Genomic DNA, 24,078 nt, shown 5'->3' with positions numbered 1-24,078 from the left:
AGTAATTTACATTTTGAGACAGGGAAGTAGGAAACTTCTCAGCAGAGTGGTGGGGTGGCCTAGGGGTGGCGCTCTCGCCTCACAATCAGGAGTCTGTGAGTTTGATCCTGGGTAGCGGCAGATATTTTTCTCTCTCTCTCTCTCTCTGGGCATAATGAGAATATATCTGCTGGATAAAACTCTGCATTGGCAACAGGATGGGCATCCGGCCAGTAAACACTCTGCTGGCTCCATTTGGATGCCCAGACTCCACCCCGCAAGGGATTATGGGGTCTTTAAATGATGATGATGATGATGATGATGATGATGATGATGATGATGATGATGATGTAGGGAACTGCTCCAATTCCTCTCCCGCCCCACCACCCACACTATTTTCCAAAGGAGCCTGTGACCCAAAACATTTGGAGAGGAGAGCATCTGAACACCTATAAGTTGGATTGCTTCTCCACAAGCTGCTGCAAGTTGAAAAAATAGATCAGTCAAGCCAATAAACAGAACAACGGACGCATATCTCTACTAGATTAAGTAGGGGGGCAATCTTTTTCACTAAAGTGTAACCAGGGGTAGGATTCAGCCAGTTCGGACCAGTTCAAGTGAACCGGATGCTAATTTTGAGGCTCTGAGCGGGTGAAAAATGGGCCTACTGAAAGTCCAGAAATAGGCTTGTTTCTGGCTTCTGGAGGGCCTCGGGAGCCCGGGGAGGCTGTTTTCGGCCTCCTGGAGGCTTGAGGAAATGCCACATTCCTGCTGTGAGAAGTCAGAGTAGGTCACACCCCCAGGCAGAGAACTGGTTGCTACAATTTTTCAATCCCACCCCTGTGTAAACCCCCTCCCCAACTGAGCTGAATGGGGACTGAAGTTTGAGCAGTCACAGGTAAGGTTCAATACGCTAGTAAGAAAAAGAAGGGAGCCAGCATGAACAAAAATGGAGAGATCCCTAGCCGGCCCAGTTATGCACATTCATCCATTCTATGGTTCCATTGCACCAAGGTGGTGTGCTAATTATCTGATCATTTTCACTTTGGTCCTGCTTCTTTTAGAAAAAGCCTACTTTTTAGTCCTTGCCTCTCTGTTCCACCTAATAGTTTGAGAATGCCCTCTTGTGCCAGGGAAACCCTGAGAGCTTTCCTGGTGACCTCTCTCAGAGGTTGGCGCCCAGAGGGGCTTCCTCGAAAGCGGTCTTGAAGACCTGCAGCAAGGACCTCCTGACGGCGTCCTGGAATTCCTGCCCTACAAAGACATAAAGCAAGGGGTTAATGCAACTGTTGAACATGGCCAGGCATTTGGAGAGGGGAATGGCCACCAGCCGCATGCTCTCCGGCACGTGATCCATTGAGATCCTGGCCAGAGCCAATGCATGATAAGGGAGCCAACAGAGGAAAAAGCAGAAGACCACTCTGGTGACCACCAGGAAGGGCTTGCTGGATTTGTTCAGCTTCTTCTTTTTCATGGTCACCACCAGGATTGTGTAGGAAATGGAGATGACCAATAAGGGAAGGAGGAATTGATAGAGGAAAATGCAAATGGTGAGGACTTCGGCTTGTTGCCAGTCCTGAAAAATGTCCAGGTTGTTGCAAGAGCTCCGGTTGTTGTTATCCACCGAGACCTGGGTGAAGAAGTAGGAGCTGGGGACGAAAAACGCCAACGACAGCAGCCAAAGGAATCCGCAAGCCGCCCAGGTGAGTCGGGGCGTGCGGTAGTTCTGGCACCAGACGGGAGCCACCACCAACACACAGCGATCCACGCTGATGGAGCTCAGTAGCAACACGCCGCTACAGACGCTCAGCCCGAAGAGGCAATTGGCCACTTTGCAAGCCACGGATCCGAAAGGCCAATGCAGATCAAGCGCCAAATTGAGCACCGTGACAAGGATGAGGGAGGTGGACGCTAAGTCGGCTAAGGCCAGGTTGAAGAACCAGACGGTGTTGGAGGTCCATCGCAGCTTCCACCCAGTGACGAACAGGACTATCCCGTTCCCAGTCACACCAGCCAGGAAGATGAAGCTGAATATCACCCCTGTGATAACCTTTATGCTGTCCTTCACGGAGTTGTCCTCCACGGGCACTTGGGAGGAGGAGCCATTGGCACTCGGGTTTGTTGACATCTCCCTGTCAAAGAGAGAAGAACAAGGATGAAAATTCGTGATTATTCCTTATTCAGATCGGGCAATGTGATTTGTTTGCCAGGAATTACCATATTTTTCAGAGTATAAGACTCACCTTTTCCCCTCAAAAAAGAGGCTGAAAATCTGGTGCATCTTATACACTGAATATAGCATTTTTTTGCCTCCCAAAACCCTGCCCACTTCACCAAAATGGCCGTGCATAGGCTTTCAGAGTGCTCCGGGTGCTGGGGAGGGCAGAAACGAGTGAAAAATGAACAATTTTTTGCTCAATTTTGCCCCTCCCCCCCCAGGAGCACTCTATAAGCCTCCTAAAGGCTATGCCTGCCCTCTTTTTGTGACAAAAAATGAGCCAGTTTTCAGAAAAAATGGACCGTTTTTGCTCGTTTTTGGTTCCCCTGCCCCCCAGGAGCACTCCACAAGCTTCTCCTAAAGGCTATTCATGCCTTTAAAAAAAAAAAACGGGCCCATTTTCACAAAAAACAGGCCGTTTTTGGGAGGTCTGCAGAGTACAAAAACCTTTTTTTTTAAATTTGCCTCTTCAAAATCTTGGTGCGTCTTATACTCCGGTGCATGTTATACTCCAAAAAATACGGTACATTTTTACCGAAAAGCAAATTATCCCCAAGGAGTGAGCTGCTAGGGGTTCGTGCGGGTTCGCACACATCTTAAAGTTGCCAAAGGTTGAGAGACACTGATCTATAGAACAGCAAAGTGCTGTGCTATAGCGGTGCTCCGCAGATGCTCCAAATCTAATCTCAATTGGACGACTATAAATTGCTTACCTTTGGACTCTTCAGTGAACAAATTGTTATATAATTTGAGGGCCATACGCAGCCTAAGCGTTGGTGGCTTCCTTCAACAGGAAGCTCTCTGGGACTGATTATGGTATGAAATCAGATATGGTCTCTTACTTGGCTAAGATCTACGTTGCAATAAACTGGAGCAAAGTTACATTGAAGGGAAAGAAATATCCTTTCTCTGGATAACAAGATGGACCACATTTGATTTTGCCTTTTTCCAGGAGAGTTCATCAACTTCCCAGTTTAGCTAATACAGGTAGTCCTCGATTTACAGCCGTTTAGTGACCACTCAAAGTTACCGCAGCACTGAACAATATGACATGACTGGGGTTTCCCCCCCGCCCCACAGTTGCAATCTTTGCAGCATCCCCATGATAATGGGATCAAAATTCTGATGCTTGGCCATTGGTTCATATTTATGACCGTTGCTGTCTCCAGAAGTCAATGTGATTCCCTTTTCTCAAAGGTTCTTTTTCAAGAGGCAACTGGACTTTTTCAAAAGGTACCCACAACTTCTGAAGGCAAGTCTTTCTGCTGAATTGTTCTAATTGTCAGGAAATTTCTCCTTAGTTCCAAGTTGCTTCTCTCCTTGATTAGTTTCCATCCATTGCTTCTTGTTCTACCCTCAGGTGCTTTGGAGAATAGATTGACTCCCTCTTCTTTGTGGCAACCCCTGAGATATTGGAACACTGCTATCCTGTCTCCCCTGGTCCTTCTTTTCATTAAACTAGACATACCCAGTTCCAGCAATTCCCAATTCCTTCATAGGTTTTATAGCCTCCAGTCCCCTGATCAACTTTGTTGTTCTTTGCTGCACTCTTTCCAGAATCTAAACATCTTTTTTACATTGTGGTGAGCAAAACTGGATGCAGTATTCCAAATGTGTCCCAAAGGTGCTTTTTTCAAGAGGCAACTGAACTTTCTGGTTTTTCTTTGAAGATGTTTCGCTTCACATCCAGGAAGCTTCTTCAACTCATCCAAGAAGTTTCTTGGATTAGAAGTGAAACGTCTTCAAACAAAAATCAGATTTATGTGACTTCACAGTAACTTTCCCTGATCAGGCAGGTTTTGGGGGTCACATTAAGCCATCAGACGGTCAATTGGGGTTCCACCGAGTGCAACTCGTGAAACCCAACAATTAGGCACCGTGGTTTGCAAGCCAGTCTTCAGCTGGTGCACTGGGCAAACCCTATTGTGGCCCACCAGTGGCCAAATTCGGACAGTGAGGAGGTTGGGGAGGAAGATGGGCCAGTCCTGGAGTCTGGGGAAGGCTCGGATGAGGGGTCTGTGTCAGAGACAGAGATGGGGCCAGGGCAGTGGTGGGATTCAAATAATTTAACAAACGGTTCTCTGCCCTGATGACCAGCTGGGTAGGCAGGGGATCAGTGGTCATGTGACTGGGTGGGCGTGGCCAACTCAAGGTCGATGGGCGCTTCACCTAAGCTGTTACAATGTAGTAAGGGTTAACCGGAGAGGCAGTTTCTGTAAGCAGGACAATAAAGATGAGGCTAGAAACAACACCAGAATGTTTCCTTCCTGCCTTCCTTACAGGATTAGCCCTGTAAAGCGGGGGAAAAAACAAAAGGAGATTTCTTCCAACAACTGGTTCTCTGAACTGCTTAGAAAGTTAACAACCGGTTCTCCCGAATAGATGCAAACTGGCTGAATCCCACCACTGGGCCAGGGCCACGTGCCAGTTATCAGCTGCCTTCAGAGTCAGACATCAGTGAGGCATACGAACAGCTGGAGCCAGTTCCCAGTGTGCGCATGCACAGAGTTGCCAGATGAAGGGAACAGCTGAAGAAAAGGGGGCGACTTGGGAGTGAGGCCACAGGTGGACGATGAATGGCCCCTCCCAGAGGAAATAAAAGAAGAGCAAAAAGGGAGTGGAGCTTGCAGGAGACCATTAGTTCGCTTAATTGGTTGGTGACTCATTGCCAGGTTTTGCAGAGATCGGCCTGGCAGCTTTCCAAGCCAGATAAAGGTCTGTGACTATAAAGCCTCCCTTGAAAGACTTTGCTGGATGTGAATGAGCAGAATTCACAATCAATTAATAAAAGGGTTTTTTGCCCGGACACGGAGTTTGCTTCATGCTCTTGGGAAGCCTCAGTCAAAACAAACTCAGCCAACTGAATCATACTCCAAACACCGTTAAGCAAACCATGAGTCAGGACAAAGCCGGGGGAGGGTCTCTCCCACAGATACAGAACATTCTGGTCTTGATCCCTTAGTTCGATGTACAGGGCCGGGAGGGGGAAAGGAAGAGAGAAAGTTGGAAATTACAAAAGAAAACCAGACCTCCGTCAGCATCTTCAGCCTGGAGCTCAAGATGGGATGATGAAACGGGACGTTCTGTCCCTCTGAGTTTTCCTCTCCTAGGGGTGCTCTTAGCTAAGCTGAAACCCACCCGTCTCCCCGATCTCGTCTGCATTTTCCCTTCTTCCCTAATGGAAATGTTCAAGGGCAGTCTCTGTTGCTCTGGTTACGATATTACCTTCTGACATTGTTAGAAATATTGCAGAGGGAGGCAAGAACATTCGTGAATGAGCTTCTATTCTAAGCTAGAAAGTTGCCATGGGGTTGCAGAAGGGGCTCGGTTGCCAAGCAATGCAAAGAGAGTTTGCCAAGTGGCACAAGCCGGAAGCAGGTTCAGGATGTGACCTCTGGGAGCTGAAGAGGGGCGGGTGGGTGTTCCAAAGAGCGTCAGAAAGGGATATAGAGGCAGATCCAGCCAGCAGGACATCATCCTCCTGAACCCCGTCAATGTTTTGATGGGCTTCCATTCCTTGCAACGCAGAGGGTGGGGGGCAGGATTTTCCATTGGATCGCATTCAGAATTACGCAGCCTTGAGGTCCAAGAAAATTTATGGGGGTGGCAGTTACAGTGCAGTATTGCTAACTCTGCCCACAGCCAGCAGTTCGATCCTGACGGGCTCGAGGTTGACTCAGCCTTCCATCCTTTACAAGTTCAGTAAAATGAGGACCCAGGTTGTTGGGGGCAATAGGCTGACTCTGTAAACTGCTTAGAGAGGGTTGTAAAGCACTACGAAGCTAAGTGCCACTGCTATTGTTAAGTGAGACCATTGTTCAGTGACCTTTCTTGCCGCCGTTGTAAAATGAATCACTGTCCTTAAGTTAATAACATGGCTGTTAAGTGAAACTGGCTTCCCTATTGACTGTGCTTATCAGGTTAGAAAAAAAGAGCCGAGGTGGCGCAGTGGTTAAATGCAGCACTGCAGGCTACTTCAGCTGACTGCAGTTCTGCAGTTCGGCTGTTCAAATCTCACCGGCTCAGGGTTGACTCAGCCTTCCATCCTTCCGAGGTGGGTAAAATGAGGACCCGGATTGTTGTTGGGGGCGATATGCTGACTTTGTAAACTGCTTAGAGAGGGCTGAAAGCCCTATGAAGCGGTATATAAGTCTAACTGCTATTGCTATTGCTAGAATGCAGTATTGCAGGGTAACTCTGCCCACAGCCAGGAGTTCGGTCCTGACAGGCTCAAATTGACTCAGACTTCCATCCTTACAAGATCAGTAAAATGAGGACCCAGATTGTTGGAGGCAAATAGGCTGACTCTGTAAACCGCTTAGAGAATGCCATCAAACACTGTGAAGGGATAGATAAGTGTAAGTGCTATTCGCGCTATTAAAGTGGTTGCATATTCGCGAGTTAGATCTGACTAATCCAATGAAAACAGGATGGGGATTTACCCAAAAGTGCTGTGTCAAAAGGCAACTGGATGTTCTAAGGGGGGGATTCCCCACCCCAACCCCAACCCTTGAAAACGTTTTATTTGTCATCCAAGAAGCTTCTTCAGTTTTCTTCTTAGATGAGAAGTGAAACCTTTTCAAGGGGACCAAAAAAAAAAACACCAAGAAAGTCCAGTTGCCTTTTGAAAAAGCATCTTTGGGAGAACCATGACCTGGATTGGTTGAAAATAGCCAATTGGAGATTTAGTTTCCCTGCTTGCAACTTGGCCAGCGTGTGTGTGTGTGTGTGTGTGTGTGTGTGTGTGTGTGTGTGTGTGTGTGTGTGTGTGTGTGTGTGTGTGTGGACTTTTTTAGCAGGAAAAGTATGAATTATTACTAGATCAGGTCAAAGACAATTTGTAGGGAGGGAGTGTTCATGTGCAAATTTTTTAATAACCAGTTTGAGGCGAGAATGGATAACATTTCAGCTCTCCCGGGCTTAGCCAGAACAACTCAAAATCCTTCTCCAGTGATCTGCTTCATTGGAAAACCTCTGAGAGATCACACGTTCCTCAACAGCCAGCCAGTTCCCTAGCGAGGCTTTGGTTTTGAAGCGGGCAATAATAGCATTCAGGCCAGTGGTGGGATTCATTTTTTTTTGTTCTATGGGTGTGGCTTGGCTTGGTGGGCGTGGCTTGGCGGCTTGGCACAGGAAGGTTACTGCAAAATCCCCATTCTCTCCCGATCAGCTCAGACTCGGGAGGCAGAGAATAGATGGGGGTGGGGCCAGTCGGTGGTAGTATTTGCCGGTTCTCCGAACTGGTCAAAATTTCTGCTACCGGTTCTCCAGAAGTGGTCAAAACCTGCTGAATACCACTTCTGCTACTGTGTGAACAAGTAGGTTCTCCTAACTTACTACAGAGGAAAATCAGTTACAAAGAATGTGAATCTCTCTCCAGTTCTAGGTGTGTACCATCACACATTCGCTGGGGGGAAAAAAGATTGTACAACGACAAGCGGGATACGCACATACCTTTCTGCTACCCCACACGTCAATGTCAGTGGAAGATGGTGCACCTCACTTAGAAGAGGTTCTCCCAAATGTATTCCTTTGACCAAAGAGAACAGGGAAAACATGGGAAAGTAGATCTTTTTTTTCCCTTGGTAAAATTGGAAGAGAGTGTTGAAAAAACAGCCAGATATATTTTCAGTGCAGCACTATATACGATAACTAAATTGAAGGAAGTAACTTGAGAGTTTGTTATGAAGAAGCAAACCGACTGAATCAAGCCAACTCTTTGCTTCCTTTTTGAGGCCGTTGTTTTGAAGAGAATCAGAATCTGGCTAAGAGGAAGTGGGAACCAAACGGAAGATGCCTTATCTATTTTACTTTTCCTCGGAATTTTTCCCCCTAACCCTAAACTTACACTTCAAACTAATTAACAGTCATTTCCATTCCCATAAAAATACTTTCCCCTTTCCTAACTGACTAAGTTACAGTAACGTCTTTTATTAATAATAATAAAAAAAGAACACATCACCTCTTCTCTAGACCAGCCAAAATATCATGCCGAACAGGCTTAGATGTTGTCAAAAGACTAAAATGTCGAATAAGAATCACGGTCAAAGTTAATAATTGTAACTATTGGGATTGCTCAGATGGGAATCAAACAGAAAGTTAGTCCTTAACTCATGGGTGTCCAACTCAAGGCTGGGGGTGGGGGGAGCAGATCCGGCCTGCGGGGTGCTTAGGTCTGCTCCGCAGGGCTAGCAAAGGACTGGCCCGCAGTGCCTCTGCCAGAGAAAACGGAGGTTGGAAGCGGGCTCCCAGGCTCCGTAACTTTTGTAACTTTGTAACTTTAGTAAAATTTGTATGCCGCCCACTCCCTAGGGACTCTGGGCAGCTCACAACAAAGCAAAGACATAGAATATTAAAAGTAAAATTATTTAAAACAAAATCACCATTCTGTCTACGTGGGGCTGGAATATTAATCAACAGCCCCAGGCCTGCCGGAACAGCCAGGTCTTAGTCGCTTTACGGAAGGCCGGGAGAGTAGTAAGGGTCCGGATATCCGTGGGTAGATCGTTCCACAAGGCCGGTGCAGCTACAGAGAAGGCCCTCCCTCGCAGGGGGGGGGGGGGTGCCAGCTGGCATTGCCCGGTCGAGGGCACCCAGAGGAGGCCCAACCTGTGTGATCTTATTGGTCGTTGGGAGATAAATGGCAGGAGGCGGTCTCTCAGGTAGCCAGGTCCGATACCATGTAGGGCTTTAAAAGTAACGACTAGCACCTTGAAGCGGGTCCGGAGACCAATGGGGAGCCAGTGCAGCTCGTGGAGGATGGGTGTAACATGAGTGTATCTGGGTACACCCATTATCACTCGCGTGGCTGCATTCTGGACCAACTGCAGTCTTCGAACACTCCGTTTTCAACCACAATGGGCTCCTGCTGCCCTCTGCCAGTGAAAATGGAGCCTGGGAGGGCCACACATTGCCCTGCGGAGCTCCATTTTTGCCAGCAGAGGCACCATGGGATGCTCCTTTGCTGTTTGTAGGGCAGCCCTGCAGGCCAGGACTAAGCACCCCATGGACTGGATCCAACCCCCGGCCCTTGAGTACAACACCCTTGATCTATATCATCTATATATCTATCACATTAAAGTAGAATAAAATATGGATTAAAAATATAAGAATGAAGATGTGGTATAAAAGGGACAGTTAGAAGTCTGCTTAAAGGAAATGTCATCAGCCTCTAACCACAAGATGTTCTAGCCAACGTCCCTATTGTAAAAGTCCAAACCACAAGGTTCAGATAAAGTTTGCTAATGACACGTAGTCCATTCCTGTAATAAAAGAAGTAAGACCCTCATCTACTTATAAGGCTTTTCCCCCAAAATAACCAATAAGAAATGAGTTAAATATTTTCGTGTTGCAATGCTTTTGAGCAGCGGTGGGTTTCAAAAATTGTTCAAACCTACTCTGTGGGTGTGGCCTCCTTTGTGGGAGTGGTTTGCCACCCATGTGACCAGATGCGAGTGGCTTGCCGCCCATGTGACCGGATATGAAGATGCCGACGACACTTGTCAGAACCACCTTAAATTACCTCACTGGCATGCATAAGAATAGGATGTCAACTTGTTTTTTAAAAGGCATCTTTGGTTTGCGTTGAAACAACTTCAACACACGCAATGTTCTGATTGCACCACAAACGCAGTAGTCATCCTTACCTTTCACAGAGGCACTGAGTTTTATAAATAGGAGCATGATAGTGTAGAATAATCATATCCAAGGACCAGTGGTGGGTTTCAAAAAAATTTGGAACCTCTTCTGTAGGTGTGGCCTGCTTTCCGGGTCCACTGGTGGAACCTCTTCTAACCGGTTCGGTAGATTTGATGAACCGGTTCTACCGAATAGGTGCGAATTGGTAGGAACCCATCTCTGCTTTGAGAATGTATAAGAACGTGTGCTTTGATGATGAAGGTTGTTCAGAATTTGAAATGTTAGCCATTTCACTAACACTCTGAACCTGGCTTCAAAATAAACCTTTCCTGTAACCTGAGAAGTCTAAAGCCTGTCATTTTCTGCAACAATTCTGGCAACCTTGGACAGGATTTAGAGTGATATTTCAGTAAGGACGGAACGGACCGACCGGTGCCCCATCGAGGCCATCTCGCCCATCTTCAGGCGCCAATGGAGACCTTTCTCCGAAAGAGGGCTGACGACCTCTCTTGGGTATCCAGAGGACACCACTGATCCAAGAATCTGACCAGGATCAGGACAAGTTAATAAAAATTACGCCGGCTGAGAAAGAAGATGCCTGCAGGAGGTATCAAAAGAATTGTAGACCCACTCGGTTAGGAGTGGAAGAGGGGGCCCGATCACCCCCATGAGCCCGGGATAGCATCCCTTCCAAACGGAACCGGCGTATCCTAATGAGGCTCTATGTTTGTGTGGGAGGTTAATCTGCTGCAGTTCCTGTTTGGTGACCGTGAGCTCCAGGGCCACAGGTCAGCAGAAAGTGTGTTAGAAATAGAACATGGGAGGGTGGGGAGCGTTCCTCGAACGCCCCTCCAATACATGTTGAAAAAAAACCTTCAGAAAGTTTTAGTAAAATCTCTGGCAGAGAAATTATCCTCTCCCCCATTGTATAAGCCTCAAGGAGGAAAGAAAAAGTAAAAGAGAGGCTCAACAAGAACGTTTAGTTCCTGTGTTGTTGCAGCTTACATGTTTGTTTTTGTTGATGTGTTTAAGTGTTTAAAAAGAGTAAGAGAGAGTGTGTCTCTCACATCAGTGTTCTCCACCTGTGTAGCCTTGACATGAAGTGGTTGACACTGAAGGGGTAGGAGACCCAGGGAGACAAAAAGTGGAATCAGATATTGGTTAGAATGAACAAACGGTCCCATTAGGCGTGACCCGACAAATGCGCGTCGGACAACAGCGCGCCCGACAAAACCGCGGCAATAAAACCATGACGTCGACAGCGCACCCAAAAGGGCGCATCGACAAAAGAGCGCCGACAGAAGCGCGATTACGGTTAAGGTAAGGGTTAGGGTAAGGGTAAGGGTAAGGGTTAGGGTTAGGGTTAGGGTTAGGGTTAGGGTTAGGGTATGGGTTAGGGTTAGGGTTAGGGTTAGGGTTAGGGTTAGGGTTAGGGTTAGGGTTCGGTTTAGAGCACGCTTCTGTTGGCGTGCTGTTGTCGGCATGCTTCTGCGCTCATTCGTCGGCGTGATTTTGAACTCACGGTTTTTTCCCAGCGCTTTTGTCGGCGCGCTTTTGTCGAGCGCGCATTTGTCGGTGAACCCCCATTAGGTGGGGCCAGGAGAAAGGAAACCAAAAAGGTTACCGAAGGGACAGATCAAGTGGCCCACAAACCTGGTCCAAGGGAGCAGTTGAGACAAAAACTCAAATTGCCCCTAAGGGAAATTTGATTGCCAGAAGCTGAAAGGGAGCTACGTAAGGTGTGGATATATGCTCCATTCTCAATGGCTGATTTATATACATGGAAAAATCAAATTCCTGCTTATAGAGAAAATCCAGATGAGATGCATGTCCTTTTTGCATCCATTTTTCTGAACTCACCAGTCTGCTTGGGCTGACATACAAAGTCTGATGGAAATTTTATTAAACCCAGAGAAAAGAAGGTTGGTGAAGGTAACCATGAACAAGCCTTTGCAGCAGGATCATGTGAAAGATCCTGACTGGGCATGGTTACTGAAGGAACCAGATTGGGAACCTTAGTACATTCAGCTGCAAAACTATTGGAACTTAGTTTTCTTAGGATTCAAACAAAAAAGTTAAGAATTTAGGGAAGGTCTATTAAAGTCAACCGAAACAGGATGAAAATCCAGGGGAAACCCTAGAATGCATTTATCAAATCTTTAGGCAAAATACCACATTAGATCCTGAGCTTGAGGATGCTCAATATCATCTTCATTGGTCGCAGATGGCATTAGGGTAAAAAAAAATTGCTGAAGTGCCATAGATCTTTTAACTGCTGAAAAAGGTGGGCTATATGTATTCCTGGGAGAAGATTGCTGTTTCTAAATGAATGGATCAGGAGCGGTCGGGGGATGGGTAGTTAAAGAACTATGAGACTGAGCTTCTTCAATTGGTTAAAGAATGCAAGGGACAGATGAATGGTTCTCTTGGCTACGGGGAACAGGGTGGATTAAACAAATGCTATGTCTTTTATTATGCAGAATCGCAAGTTTAGCCTTCCTCCCTTGCATAATACTCTTGCTTAAACAGCTCATTATGAGGTCTGTAAAAGAAATATGGGCTGAAAAGGAGTTAATGTTAATTGAAAGCAAGTGGGGAGAGCTGGGCTGCAGGGAGGCAAGGGGTTGGGATAAGGGGGAATTGAAACTACCATCCTGTAAGAACTGTTGGCTGGTCCAAGGTGTCACGTCATGGAATGCAACACCTTCCAGCCTGCCAAGCCAGGGACGGCTACCAAAACAATTTCTTTGAAAGCAGTTGGACATGAGGAGATAAACCAAGGGGGAAGGTGCAGAGAAGGGAAGAGCTGACTCGATGCTTTGGGTGTGAAAAATCAGATTCGGCTTTGCCACGCTGTAACCGCTTGCCTTTAGTTAAATATAATTTCACTACGGAGGGAGTCGAGAGTCTTTCTTTTCTAACTGGCCAAGTTGGGACAGCTGACCCTGTCCTCTATGAGCTTGCTGACCTTATATACCTTCTTGGAACTTTAACTTTTAACAACCCACCACTGAAACAGGGTACCAATCTATTCTACCCTATCTTGAAGGTTGGGGAGGATGGAAATTATAACTCAAAGCATCTGTGGGCGTGACTTGGTGGGCATGGCAGGGGAAGGATACTGCAAAAATCTCCATTCCTTCCCCACTCCTGGAGAAAGGATATTGCAAAATCTCCATTCCTACCCCACTTTGAGGCCAGCAGTCATAAGTGGCATTTGCTGGTTCTCTGAACCACTCATAATTTCTGCTACTGGTTCTCCAGAACCTGTCAGAACCTGCTAAATTTCACCCCAGTTTAGGATGCAACTATGCGCAGGGCTCCTCTCTTTTCTGAAGGATGCCACTGGCTGGCTTGACCAAGACTCTCCCATGGAAATGATGGATGCTTTAACTCTGGTTTCAGGTTGCTTCAAGGAGCTGCCCAGTGGCTCTGAGTTGACAGCCCAAGAAGGTGACTCATTGGAGCTGTTCTGCCAAGCAGATAGCAACCCTCCAGCCACAACTAGTTGGGAGAAAAGAAACGGTCACTTGCAGAAGCCTCTAGATAACCAGTTGAGACTGACCAACCTGACTGTTGAAGATGAGGGTGTCTATGTGTGCACTGCTACAAACGTGCTCGGCATGGTTCAGGGGTTCTTCCGGCTCTCTGTGACATGTGAGTAAATCATCATCCTCTAGAAGGAAGATATTGAAGCTGTTGACTGCTTGAGCTATATGACATTCTTCATCCTTGGTATTCTGACCCAGGTTTCCCAAGAGCATGAAGCAAACTCCTTGTCCCAACAAAAGCCCCTTTTCTTAATTGACTGTGAATTCTGCTCATTCCCATCCAGCAAAGTCTTTCAAGGGAGGATTTACAGTCACAGACCTTATCTGGCTTGGAGAGCTGCCAGGCCGATATCTGCAAAACTTGGCTCATAGAGTCATGAACTAATTAAAGCGAACTAATGGTCTCCTGCAATCTCCACTCCCCTTTCGCTCCTCTTTTATTTCCTCTGGGAGGGGCCATTCACCGTCCACCTGTGGCCTTACTCCCAAGTCAACCCTTGTTCTTTAGCAGTTCCCTTCCTCTGGCAACTCTTTGCATGCGCACACTGAGATCAGGCTCCAGTTGTTCTTCTGCCTCACTGATGTCTGACTCTGAAGGTAGCTGATACCTGTCAGATGGCTCTGCCACCCTCTCTGCCTCTGACACAGAGCCCTCATCAGAGCCTTCCCCAGACTCCAGGACTGGCCCAGGTTCCTCCCCAACTTCCTCACTGTCCGAATCTGCTGCCAGCTCTAACGCTTGGCAGAAAACCAGTCAAGGCTCAGTTGGGCTGAAGAGAGAGAGAGAATTCCTTGTGATTCCTTGCTACCACAAGCCAAGTAGGAGGTTCATAACGAGGGAGGTCACGTGCGGGTTGGAGTCCTATTATAGGACAGTGAGACTCTTATCAGTGACACTTTTGTCTCCCTGACAGTCCTACCATTTTCCTTTTCATTCAGAGAAGTCTTGCAAATCTGCTACAAAATCTTAACGTTTGAACTATTTGGCTCTTTTGCTCTTTTCCAGATGCCCCAAGGCTCAGCAGAAGCCCCCAGAAAAATACAACATATTCTTACCATGACAACGGTTTCCTATGTACTTGTACCTGGGATGCTAAGCCACTCCCCCAGATCGAGTGGGAGGTGGATGGGGAGAGGATAACCGAGGAGAGCAAGGGAAGAGGAAACTGGACAGTCCAACCTTCAGTCCAGAAGAATGAGGCCACCAGTACCTTAAACTGGACTGGCAGCCTAGATAGAGATCATAATATTATCTGCATGGGGAGCAATTCTTATGGAATCCAAAGAATGCAATTCCTGTTGAAGGCCAAGAGAGACCCAACTCCAGAATCTTCCATAGGTAAGGAACTCCACCAGGTGCATGTAAGGGTATCTGGGAATTACCTTGAAAGGTAGAAGGAAAAACCCACAGCCTAGACAATAAGAGCCCTGGTGGTGCAGTCGTTAAAGTGAAGTATTGCAGGCTAACTCTGCCAATAGCCCGGAGTTCGATCCTGATGGGCTCAAGCTTGACTCAGTCTTCTTTCCTTCTGAGGTTGGTAAAATGAGGACCCAGATTATTGGGGACAATGTTGACATTGTAGATTGCTCAGGAAAAGGTAAAGGTTCCCCTCGCACATATGTGCTAGTCGTTCCCTACTCTAGGGGGCGGTGCTCATCTCCATTTCAAAGCCGAAGAGCCAGCACTGTCCGAAGACATCTCCGTGGTCATGTGGCCGGCATGACTAAATGCCGAAGGTGCACAGAATGTTGTTACCTTCCCATCAAAGGTGGCTCCTATTTTTCTACTTGCAATTTTACATACTTTAGAACTGCTAGGTTGACAGAAGCCGGGACAAGTAACGGGAGGTTATGATGATTGTCCAATCTCTTCTTAAAAACTTCCAGTGTTAGAGGATCCACAACTTCTGGGGGCAAGTCGTTCCACTGATTAATTGTTCTGACTGTCAGGAAATTTCTCCTTAGTTCTAGGTTGCCTCTCCCCTTGATTAGTTTCCATCCGTTGCTTCTCATCCTGCCGTCAGGTTCTTTGTAAAACGGATTGACTGTCTCTTCTTTGTGGAAATCTCTTAGATATTGGAAGACTGCTATCATGTCACCTCTAGTCCTTCTTTTCATTAAACTAGATCAGTGTTTCTTAACCTTGTCAACTTGAAGATGTCTGGACTTCAACTCCCAGAATTCCCCAGCCAGCTGACAAGGTTGAGAAACACTGAACTAGACATACCCAATTCCAGCAACCGTTCTTTATATGCTTTAGCCTCCAGTCCCCTAAGAAGGCTGAGTCAACATTGAGTGTTTCAGGCCTTAGAAATGTGATTACCCTTTTTCGGCAAGAGAGAGGAAGCTGGATGGTGGATGAATGAACTTAGTTTCAGTCCAACTCTGGGCATGTCAGAGCCAAGGACATAAAACCAGCAGGATGTTCATCTCTTCTAGCACTGCTTGTTGCTTGCTGGCAAGTCCGTATAATAATGTGAACCTGTTATGCAACCCTGTTGCTTTAAATGGGGTTGTTTGGTTACAACCAGTTTGGATTTATTGGGGATGGTTGAAAGGAGAGCTGGATCTCTCTCTCCCTCCCTGCCCCTATCTCCCTGCCTCTTTCTCTCTCTCCCCCTCCTTCTCTTTCCCCCTCCCTCTCTTTTCCTATCCTCCCTTCCTCCCTTTTTCTCTCCCACACTTTCTCTCCCACCATCTCCCTCCCTCTTTCTCTCTCCCTCCTTCTCTATCCTCTCCCCTTCGCTCTCCTTCCCTTTCTCTCTTCCCCTCCCTCTCTTTCTCTCTCCCTCCCTTTCTCTATCATCTCTTCCTCTCTCTCCTTTTCTCTCTCCCACCCTCTCCTTTCCTCCCTTTCTCCCTCCCACTTTCTCTACCCTTCCTCCCTCCCTCTCTTTCTCTCTCCCTTTTTTTTCTCCCTCTCTTTTTCTCCCTCCCTCTCCCTCTCTCTCTGCATTGGGAGCAAATTTCAGATGTTGCTCAACAAGGAGAAGAATCTTATCTGGAAGGAGATAAGAACAATGGCTATATTTGCTATGTTCTTTTTAAAATGTGTGTGTGTGTGTGTGTCTGTGTGTGTAGGTCTTTGGTTATTCGAGTTTTATCCCGCGTAAAATTGGAGGTGTGTATATATATATACACACATGTATATATATATGCATTGTGTCACAACCCCTGGTATGCCCAAATATGGGAGGAGGCATACTGCTTCCTTTCTCTGTCTATCGGCTCATCACAAAAGACCATCCAGACAGAAAGCCATTATTTTTACTGTTGCCTTTGTTACATTTCTGTTGCATTTGTGCTTTTATTTATTTATCAGCACAAATGCAACATATACATATACATATACATACACACACACACACACACACACACACATATATATTTAGAGTCACAACCCCTGGTAAGCCCCAATTATGGGAGGAAGCTAACTGCTTCCATCATCTGTCAATCGGCTCGTCACAAGAGTCCATCACGACAGAAACCCAATATTTTTACTGTTGCCTTTGTTATATATGTGCTTTTTATTTGGGCTGATAAATAAATAAAGGGAGACTAGTATAGATCTATTTCAAGCTATTTAGCTCTCATCAGCTAGCCATACCCTTACTGGGAATCGAGCCTTAGAGGCAGTACAGCACAGGCTCGATTCCCAGTAAGGGTATGGCTAGCTGATGAGAGCTAAATAGCTTGAAATAGATCTATACTAGTCTCCCTTTATTTATTTATCAGCACAAATAAAACACACACACACACGCACACATATATATATATATATGTGTGTGTCTGTGTGTCTCCCTTTATTTATTTATCAGCATAAATATAACATATACACACACACACACACACACACACACACACACACACATACATATCCCCACTACTTAAACCTGAAGCCCATTGTCATCTGTCTGAATGTGAAGCAGACAGACAGACAGACAGACAGACAGACAGACAGATAGATAGATAGATACACACACACAAACACACACAAACATCATATTGGCTCTGCAAAACCCACAAATAACAAACCTCCTTAACCACACACCACTTTAATTACCCTTCTGACAACAGGGAGGAAGTTGGGCGATGAACTTGTTAGTTTCACTCCAGCACTGAGCAATTCAGAGCCAGAGAACATCAACTCCGCAGAGATTCAAGCAAAAGAGCCCCTCATTTCTAGTCCTAGCCTGGAGAGCCCTTCGCGTTTTTGACTTTCCGCTTTGGTCCTTCATCGTCTGTGTTTTCCCCACCTAGCTTGGCAAAGACGCAGAAACCAGCCCAATGGCAAAGAAACTCTGGCTCCATCAGAGTTTTCCAAAGCTTATTTCTTCTTTTGCTTTGCCCTCGGCTTCCCACCACCCATTGAGCCCACATGTTGTTATTCTTCTGTTGTTTGGATTTAGAATGCTGCCCGAACCCAACCATGTTTATCTCAAAGTTCCCTAGAATAGAATAGAGCTGGAAGGGACCTTTGAGGTCTTCTAGTCCAGCCCTCTGTCCCAGGGATATAATCTATATTATTTCAGACCAGTGACTGTCTAGTTTCTTCTTAAAAACCTTAACCTTAAGGTTTAAACCTTAACCTTAAAAAGCACCCACAACTTCTGGAGGTAAAGCTGTTCCACTGTTGATTGTCCTCACTGTTAGGAAGTTTCTCCTTAATTCCAGCTTGCTTCTCAGCTTGATTAATTTCCAACCCTTGTTCCTTGTCCTGCCCTCTGGTGCTTTGGAGAATAATTTGATCCCCTCTTCTTTGGGGCAGCCCCTCAAGTACTGGGGTACTGCTATCGTGTCACCCCCTAATTCTTCTTTCCCTGCAGCTGAGGTGGCGCAGTTGTTAAATGCAGCACTGCAGGCTACTTCAGCTGACTGCAGTTCTGCAGTTCAGCTGTTCAAATCTCACCGGTTCAGGGTTGACTCAGCCCTCCATCCTTCCGAGGTGGGTAAAATGAGGACCCGGATTGTTGTTGGGGGCAATATGCTGACTCTGTAAACAGCTTAGAGAGGGCTGAAAGCCCTATAAAGCGGTATATAAGTCTAACTGCTATTGCTATATTGCTATTGCAGCCCTTCTTCACGTGGTTTAGTCTCCAAGCCTTTGAGCATCTTAGTTGCTCTAGTTAAGTGTACCTTAATCTAAACAATGAATGGAGATCCGCAATTGGAGCACTCGAAGAGGAAAAAGCAAATTTCTCACTCAGGACATTGATATAGCAATAACTTTTATACCAGATTTATTTATATAGAGAAGCACTTCACATTTTGTGTGTTTAGAAGAGAAAGCAGAATGAAGCATTTGTCTGCGGTACAGAATTAGGATGCTCGAACGGCAGCCTCCGACAGGACCAGGAGCTGCATTCCCGCAAGACTCTTCCCCAGCCTGCTAAAACACTCGAGCGGGTGCATTCACACAACCCGGTCGGCTAGACACGGGTTTGGCGTTCCGCGCCTTGCGCGAACCCAGCTCCTTCCGATCGATCGCTGCAAAGCTGCAGCGTGTATTTTAAGTCGGGAACTCGGGATCGGCGTATCGTGTGAAACCAGCCGGGCATCCATCTGCTCCCTTACGTCGTTCGCCGGCCCAGGGCAGGGGGGAAGGCAAGGGCAACTGCGCCCCCGCCGCGGCTCAGCTCTCGGGGCGAATGAGTCTCGCCGCCCCGCCTGCCTGTCTCCGCGCTCGGCTCGGCCCGGCTGGTTAATAATTAGGCATCGGGATGGATCGAGCCGCCCCGGCGGCGCTTGCGGGGCCCCCCGAGGCGGCGGGGGAGCGGCGGCGCACGTGCTGCGGAGCTGCCGAGGCCCATTAGCCCCGCGCTAATCGATTCGCGCCCAGCTGCTTCGGCACCCACGCCCGGCAAGGCCAAGCGGGCGGGCCGGTGGCGCTGCGGGGCTCGCTGGATTGGAGCGGCGCTGCCCCCGGAGCGGAAAAGAGGCGAGGGGGTGTGTAGGCGCCGCTACCACCCCGCTCTATAATGGTAAAGATTCACACTTGGGATATAAGATGGAGATTCTTAGTCCTCCAAGTCGTGGTTGTCCCAAAGGTGCTTTTTTTTTCAAGAGGCGGCTGGTTTTTCTTTGAAAACGTTTCGCTTCTCCTCCAAGGAGCTTCTTCAGCTCCTCTTCGAAGTCAGAAGAGGAGAAGCTTGAAGCGTCTTCAAAGAAAAACAAGGAAATCCAGTGGCCTCTTGGGGGAAAAAAAGTGCATTTGGGACTCTGCTGCAGATGTGCAAGAAAAGAAAAGTAACGACTTGGGGCCTTCTTAATCCAGTTTTGCTCACCGCAATGCAAAAAAAGAGGTTGAGACTCTGGAAAGAGTGCAGAGAAGAGCAACGAGGATGATCAGGAGGCACAGGAGGCTATAAAATCTATGAAGAACGGTTGCAGGAACTGGGTATGTCTAGTTTGATGAAAAGAAGGACTAGGGGAGACATGATAGCAGTCTTCCAATATCTAAGAGGTTACCCCAAAGAAGAGACAGTCAATATGTTTTCCAAAGAACCTGACGGCAGGATGAGAAGCAACGGATGGAAACTAATCAAGGAGAGAAGCAACCTAGAACTAAGGAGAAATTTCCTGACAGTCAGAACAATTAATCAGTGGAACAACTTGCCTCCAGAAGTTGTGGATGCTCTAACACTGGAAGTTTTTAAGAAGAGATTGGACAATCATCATAACCTCCTGTTACTTGTCCCGGCTTCTGTCAACCTAGCAGTTCTAAAGTATGTAAAATTGCAAGTAGAAAAATAGGAACCACCTTTGATGGGAAGGTAACAACATTCTGTGCGCCTAGGCATTTAGTCATGGTGGCCACATGACCATGGAAACATCTTCAGAGAGTGCTGGCTCTTGGGCTTTGAAATGGAGATGAGCACCGCCCCCTAGAGTAAGGAACGACTAGCACATATGTGCGAGGGGAACAGTCTTCCAATATCTCAGGGGTTGCCACAAAGAAGATGGGGCCAAGCTATTCTACAAAGGACCTGAGGGCAGGACAAGAAGCAGTGGGTGGAAACCAATCCAGAAGCAATTTAGAACTAGGGAGGAATTTTCTGACAGTGAGAAAACAATCAATCAGTGGAACAGCTTGCCTCCAGAAGCTGTAAATGCCCCAACACTGGAAGTCTTTAAGAAGATGTTGGATAGCCATTTGTCTGAAATGGGTTTCCTGCCTGAGCAGGAGTTGGACTAGAAGACTTCCAAACTCCCTTCCAACTCTGTTATTTCTGTTACCATCACACACCCCACTCCAAACCAGTTTCTCGCGTTTCTCCACCCTCAAAAACTCGGCTGGTTGGGGGGATTGGCTTCCCTTGTGGATCAGCCGAGTCTATGGAGGTTCTTCCCACAAACTTCAGTTTAACAAGGTGACACACTCAGTAGGAATTTCCCGAAAAGGGAGAGTTGAAGGCTTCTTGCTCAACTTTTCTGGGCTCCCCCAAGGCTCACTTGAGTCCTTTTGTGCTGCTGTTGTGCCTAGCAGCATCTCATGCTACCCAAAGGCAAATGCCAAAAGCACTAATGCTATATAAAGTCCTTTCCGCCTTCCCCACCCCCCACCCCAGGATGTTGTGAGTGTGTACACTGAGTGCAGAAGGTCTTCACATGACTCTTTGTTCATGGAGGAAATATGTTACAGCTCTAGCCTGCCAAATTTAGATCTCCAATATTCACTATGAGAGTTGGATGGATCGAGGGTAAGTGGATGCCCACAGCAGGTCTGGCCATTGATGGAAGATTCACTTATTTATTAAACTTATATGCCACCCATCTGGCCACAGGAGTCGTACAATCGTTCAGTTAAAATGCAGAACAAAACACTAAAACAACAGAGATCGCAAATTAAAATTCAGTTAAAAGGAACCAAGATGGATAAGAACTGTACAGGGAAGCAGAAACCCACTTAATACTTCACATCTTCCACTTTCTCTCTCGCGCGCAGAAAGTCGGGCGGAAAAGAGAACTTGGGCTTGCTGTCGAGCGTTGTGGTTTCTGAATCCCAGTGTGACATCCAGAGAGAAGACGATGTGCCGAGATGTTTCTGAGCATTAGCCAAAGCTCCCCGCTGGCTCTAATTTTATTTGTTTTTAAAAGATGATTTTAATTTTAAAAAATGAATGGCGAACTAGTGTGCTCCAAACAGCCTGAGGGATAAGTCATTTTTCTAGTTATTCTCCCAAGGCCCCCTTCGATCTCTGGGGCATTCTTAGAAAATAAAAAAAAGGGAGCAAAAGAACTTTTTTCTTCTTCTTTTGGCTTCTTAATAAATGGGGGGTTTGTGGTTGGCCACATCCACTCTGGCCATCATTCCCCGAGGGTGCCCCAAATATGCACTCAAGGCTCCCACTGTTCCCCCCCCCACTCCTTAAAATTAGAGAACCCCCCCATTTGATTAGACCAAACACTGTCTGCCAATTTGGAAACAACCAAAATGTGAGTTAACAATAGACTTGAATAAAGCTTAGAATACTCTTCATGGCTGCATTCACACAAGTCAAACCCCGATTAACAAAGCACAATGTCTGGGTTCACACATCCTGCCAGGATCAAACAAACTGTTAATTAGATGTCCATTGGTTCGTTCCACACACAAAGACAAATGGCTAGGTTTCTACCCAGGGCTTCAAGCTTGTCTTAGCATGTTGTGTGAATCCATTCACCCATTTTTCCTCCCTTTTCCTGGTTCAATTCTTCACCGCCTGTCTCTGATCGTTGGATGCATTACTGCCCCTTATAACCAATTAATTGAGGGGGAAAAAGAGAGCCGTGTCTTCCAGGGTGCATTAAAACACGCCCAACCGAGGGGGCAGGTGTGCAATTCCACGAACAGGTGGATTGAATCCGGAGTTGGGTAGATAAGATGAAAGTTACACCCCCTTTCTTTTGGGATGGGTAAAAGCCATCATGAGAGAGAGAGAGCCATTATTTTTTAAAAAGTTTTACATCTGTAGTAGTAATAATACTTCAAGGAAGCTTTTTTGCTTAATGCTTGCCTACACAACAGCTCAAAATAATCACAATCATCGTCTCTAATACTTAAGCAGAAAAGGACATAACTTGGGAGAGGGGGAGTCATCGTAGAAATCCCTTTCTTATTCTTCCCACTTTATTCTTATTATTTCTCCCAGGAAAGGGGGTGGGTGGGTGTAAACAAGGCAACCCCTTGTGGGACTCCACTCACCTTACTTCGCTGGCATTTGCTGCCTCTCCTGGATGAAGAGGAGGAAAGGTTGCCAGCTATCCCCCTTCCCGGCCATCGGCAACAGGAGAAGAAGAGAAAGGGGGGGGGGTTTCCACGGCCGCTCAGGCAGGGGAAATGCTGCTCGGTCCAGACCCAGACAGGGAGTACCTGGGCTCCAGGAGAGAAGAGGAGGAGGAGGAGGAGGAAGAGGTGGTGTTGATGGGGCTGTCCATCAAGCTGAAACTCTGGGATGCTGTGTGAAAGAACAGATGAATGAAAGCAGATTAGCTGTTCCTTGAGAGGTAGCTTGTTTGCATGTGTGGGTGTCTGTCTCTCAGCCCCTGTGAGTGTGTGCTCTGTGTGTGTGTCCGTGTGTGTTTGTGTGTGTGTGTGTGTGTACGTTGCACTGGGCTGATTGTAGCTTGTTTGCGTATGGGCGGATGTGTCTCTGTGTGATCTTGTTGCACTGGGCTGATACAATATATACTCTATGTAGCAATGGACTAATTGTGGTTTGTTAACATATCTATCCTATCTATCTATCTATCTATCTATCTATCTATCTATCTATCTATCTATCTATCTATCTATCTATCTATCTATCTACCTACCTACCTACCTACCTACCTACCTACCTACCTACCTACCTACCTATCATCTATCTATCATCTCTCTCTCTCTCTCTCTCTCTCTCTCTCTCTCTCTCTCTCTCTCTATCTATCTATCTATCTATCTATCTATCTATCTATCTATCTATCATCATTCTATCTCTACCTACCTACCTACCTACCTTTCTTTCTTTCTTTCTTTCTTTCTTTCTTTCTTTCTTTCTTTCTTTCTTTCTATCTTTCTATCTATCCATCTACCGACCTACTTACCTACCTACCTTTCTACCTATCCACCTTACCTACCTAACCTTCCTAACCTACCTACATATCTATCACTTGTGGCTTGTTTGTGTGTGTGTGTGTTTGTGTGTGTGTATCTGTCTTTTTCTGCATATCAGTGGTGGGATTAAAAAAAATTGTACTACTGCTGTGGGCGTGGCTTTGTGGGCATGGCAGGGGGAGGATACCACAGAATCCCCATTCCCTCCCCATCCCACTAACCTGCTTTCCAGCTCCCGTCTCCTGTTCAGGGCAACGAAGGAAGATCAGCTGGGAGGCAGCAGGGGTGTGGCCAGCCTATTTGCCAGTTCTCCGAACTACTCAAAATTTCCACTACCGGTTCTCCACAATCTGTCAGAACTGGCTGAATACCACCTCTGCTGCATATATGTATAATAATAATAAAAAAGAAAGAAATGGGAACCAAGGTTCCCATTTGATTGGCTGTCCAATCAAAGGGAGGGATTGTTCCCTTCTTCCACTCATTCAAGAGGTGACCATGAGTGTAACACAATTTCTGCCTCCCACTCCCAATTTGCCAGCTCTAAGGATAGCCCTGATATGGAGAGCAGGTCAAGTAACCCACTAGAGGCAGTAGATTCTGGCACCCACCTGGTTTGA

The 24,078-nt window shown here is 46.7% G+C and overlaps 1 protein-coding gene across 1 annotated transcript; it reads right to left on the bottom strand.

Annotated features, from left to right (window-relative positions):
• Positions 1–1,116: 1,116 nt before the first annotated feature.
• On the bottom strand, positions 1,117–22,813 carry LOC106546736 (chemerin-like receptor 1). Its single transcript, XM_087727692.1, has 2 exons — positions 22,571–22,813; positions 1,117–2,111 (listed from the first exon to the last, which is right to left on the bottom strand). Exon 2 carries the CDS (start codon positions 2,105–2,107, stop codon positions 1,145–1,147), a length of 963 nt encoding a protein of 320 aa, XP_087583818.1. The 5' UTR covers positions 2,108–2,111; positions 22,571–22,813; the 3' UTR covers positions 1,117–1,144.
• Positions 22,814–24,078: the final 1,265 nt, after the last annotated feature.

Source organism: Thamnophis sirtalis, unplaced genomic scaffold, assembly GCF_051295495.1.
Source record: "Thamnophis sirtalis isolate CommonGarterSnake01/CBP01778 unplaced genomic scaffold, rThaSir2_p1.2 scaffold_13, whole genome shotgun sequence".
NCBI lineage: Eukaryota > Metazoa > Chordata > Lepidosauria > Squamata > Natricidae > Thamnophis > Thamnophis sirtalis.
This window is presented reverse-complemented; position numbering and strand designations above follow the sequence as displayed.

Coding starts and splice junctions, on each gene's coding strand:
- LOC106546736 (XM_087727692.1), bottom strand. CDS start 2,107: ATGTCAACAAACCCGAGTGCCAATGGCTCCTCCTCCCAAGTGCCCGTG.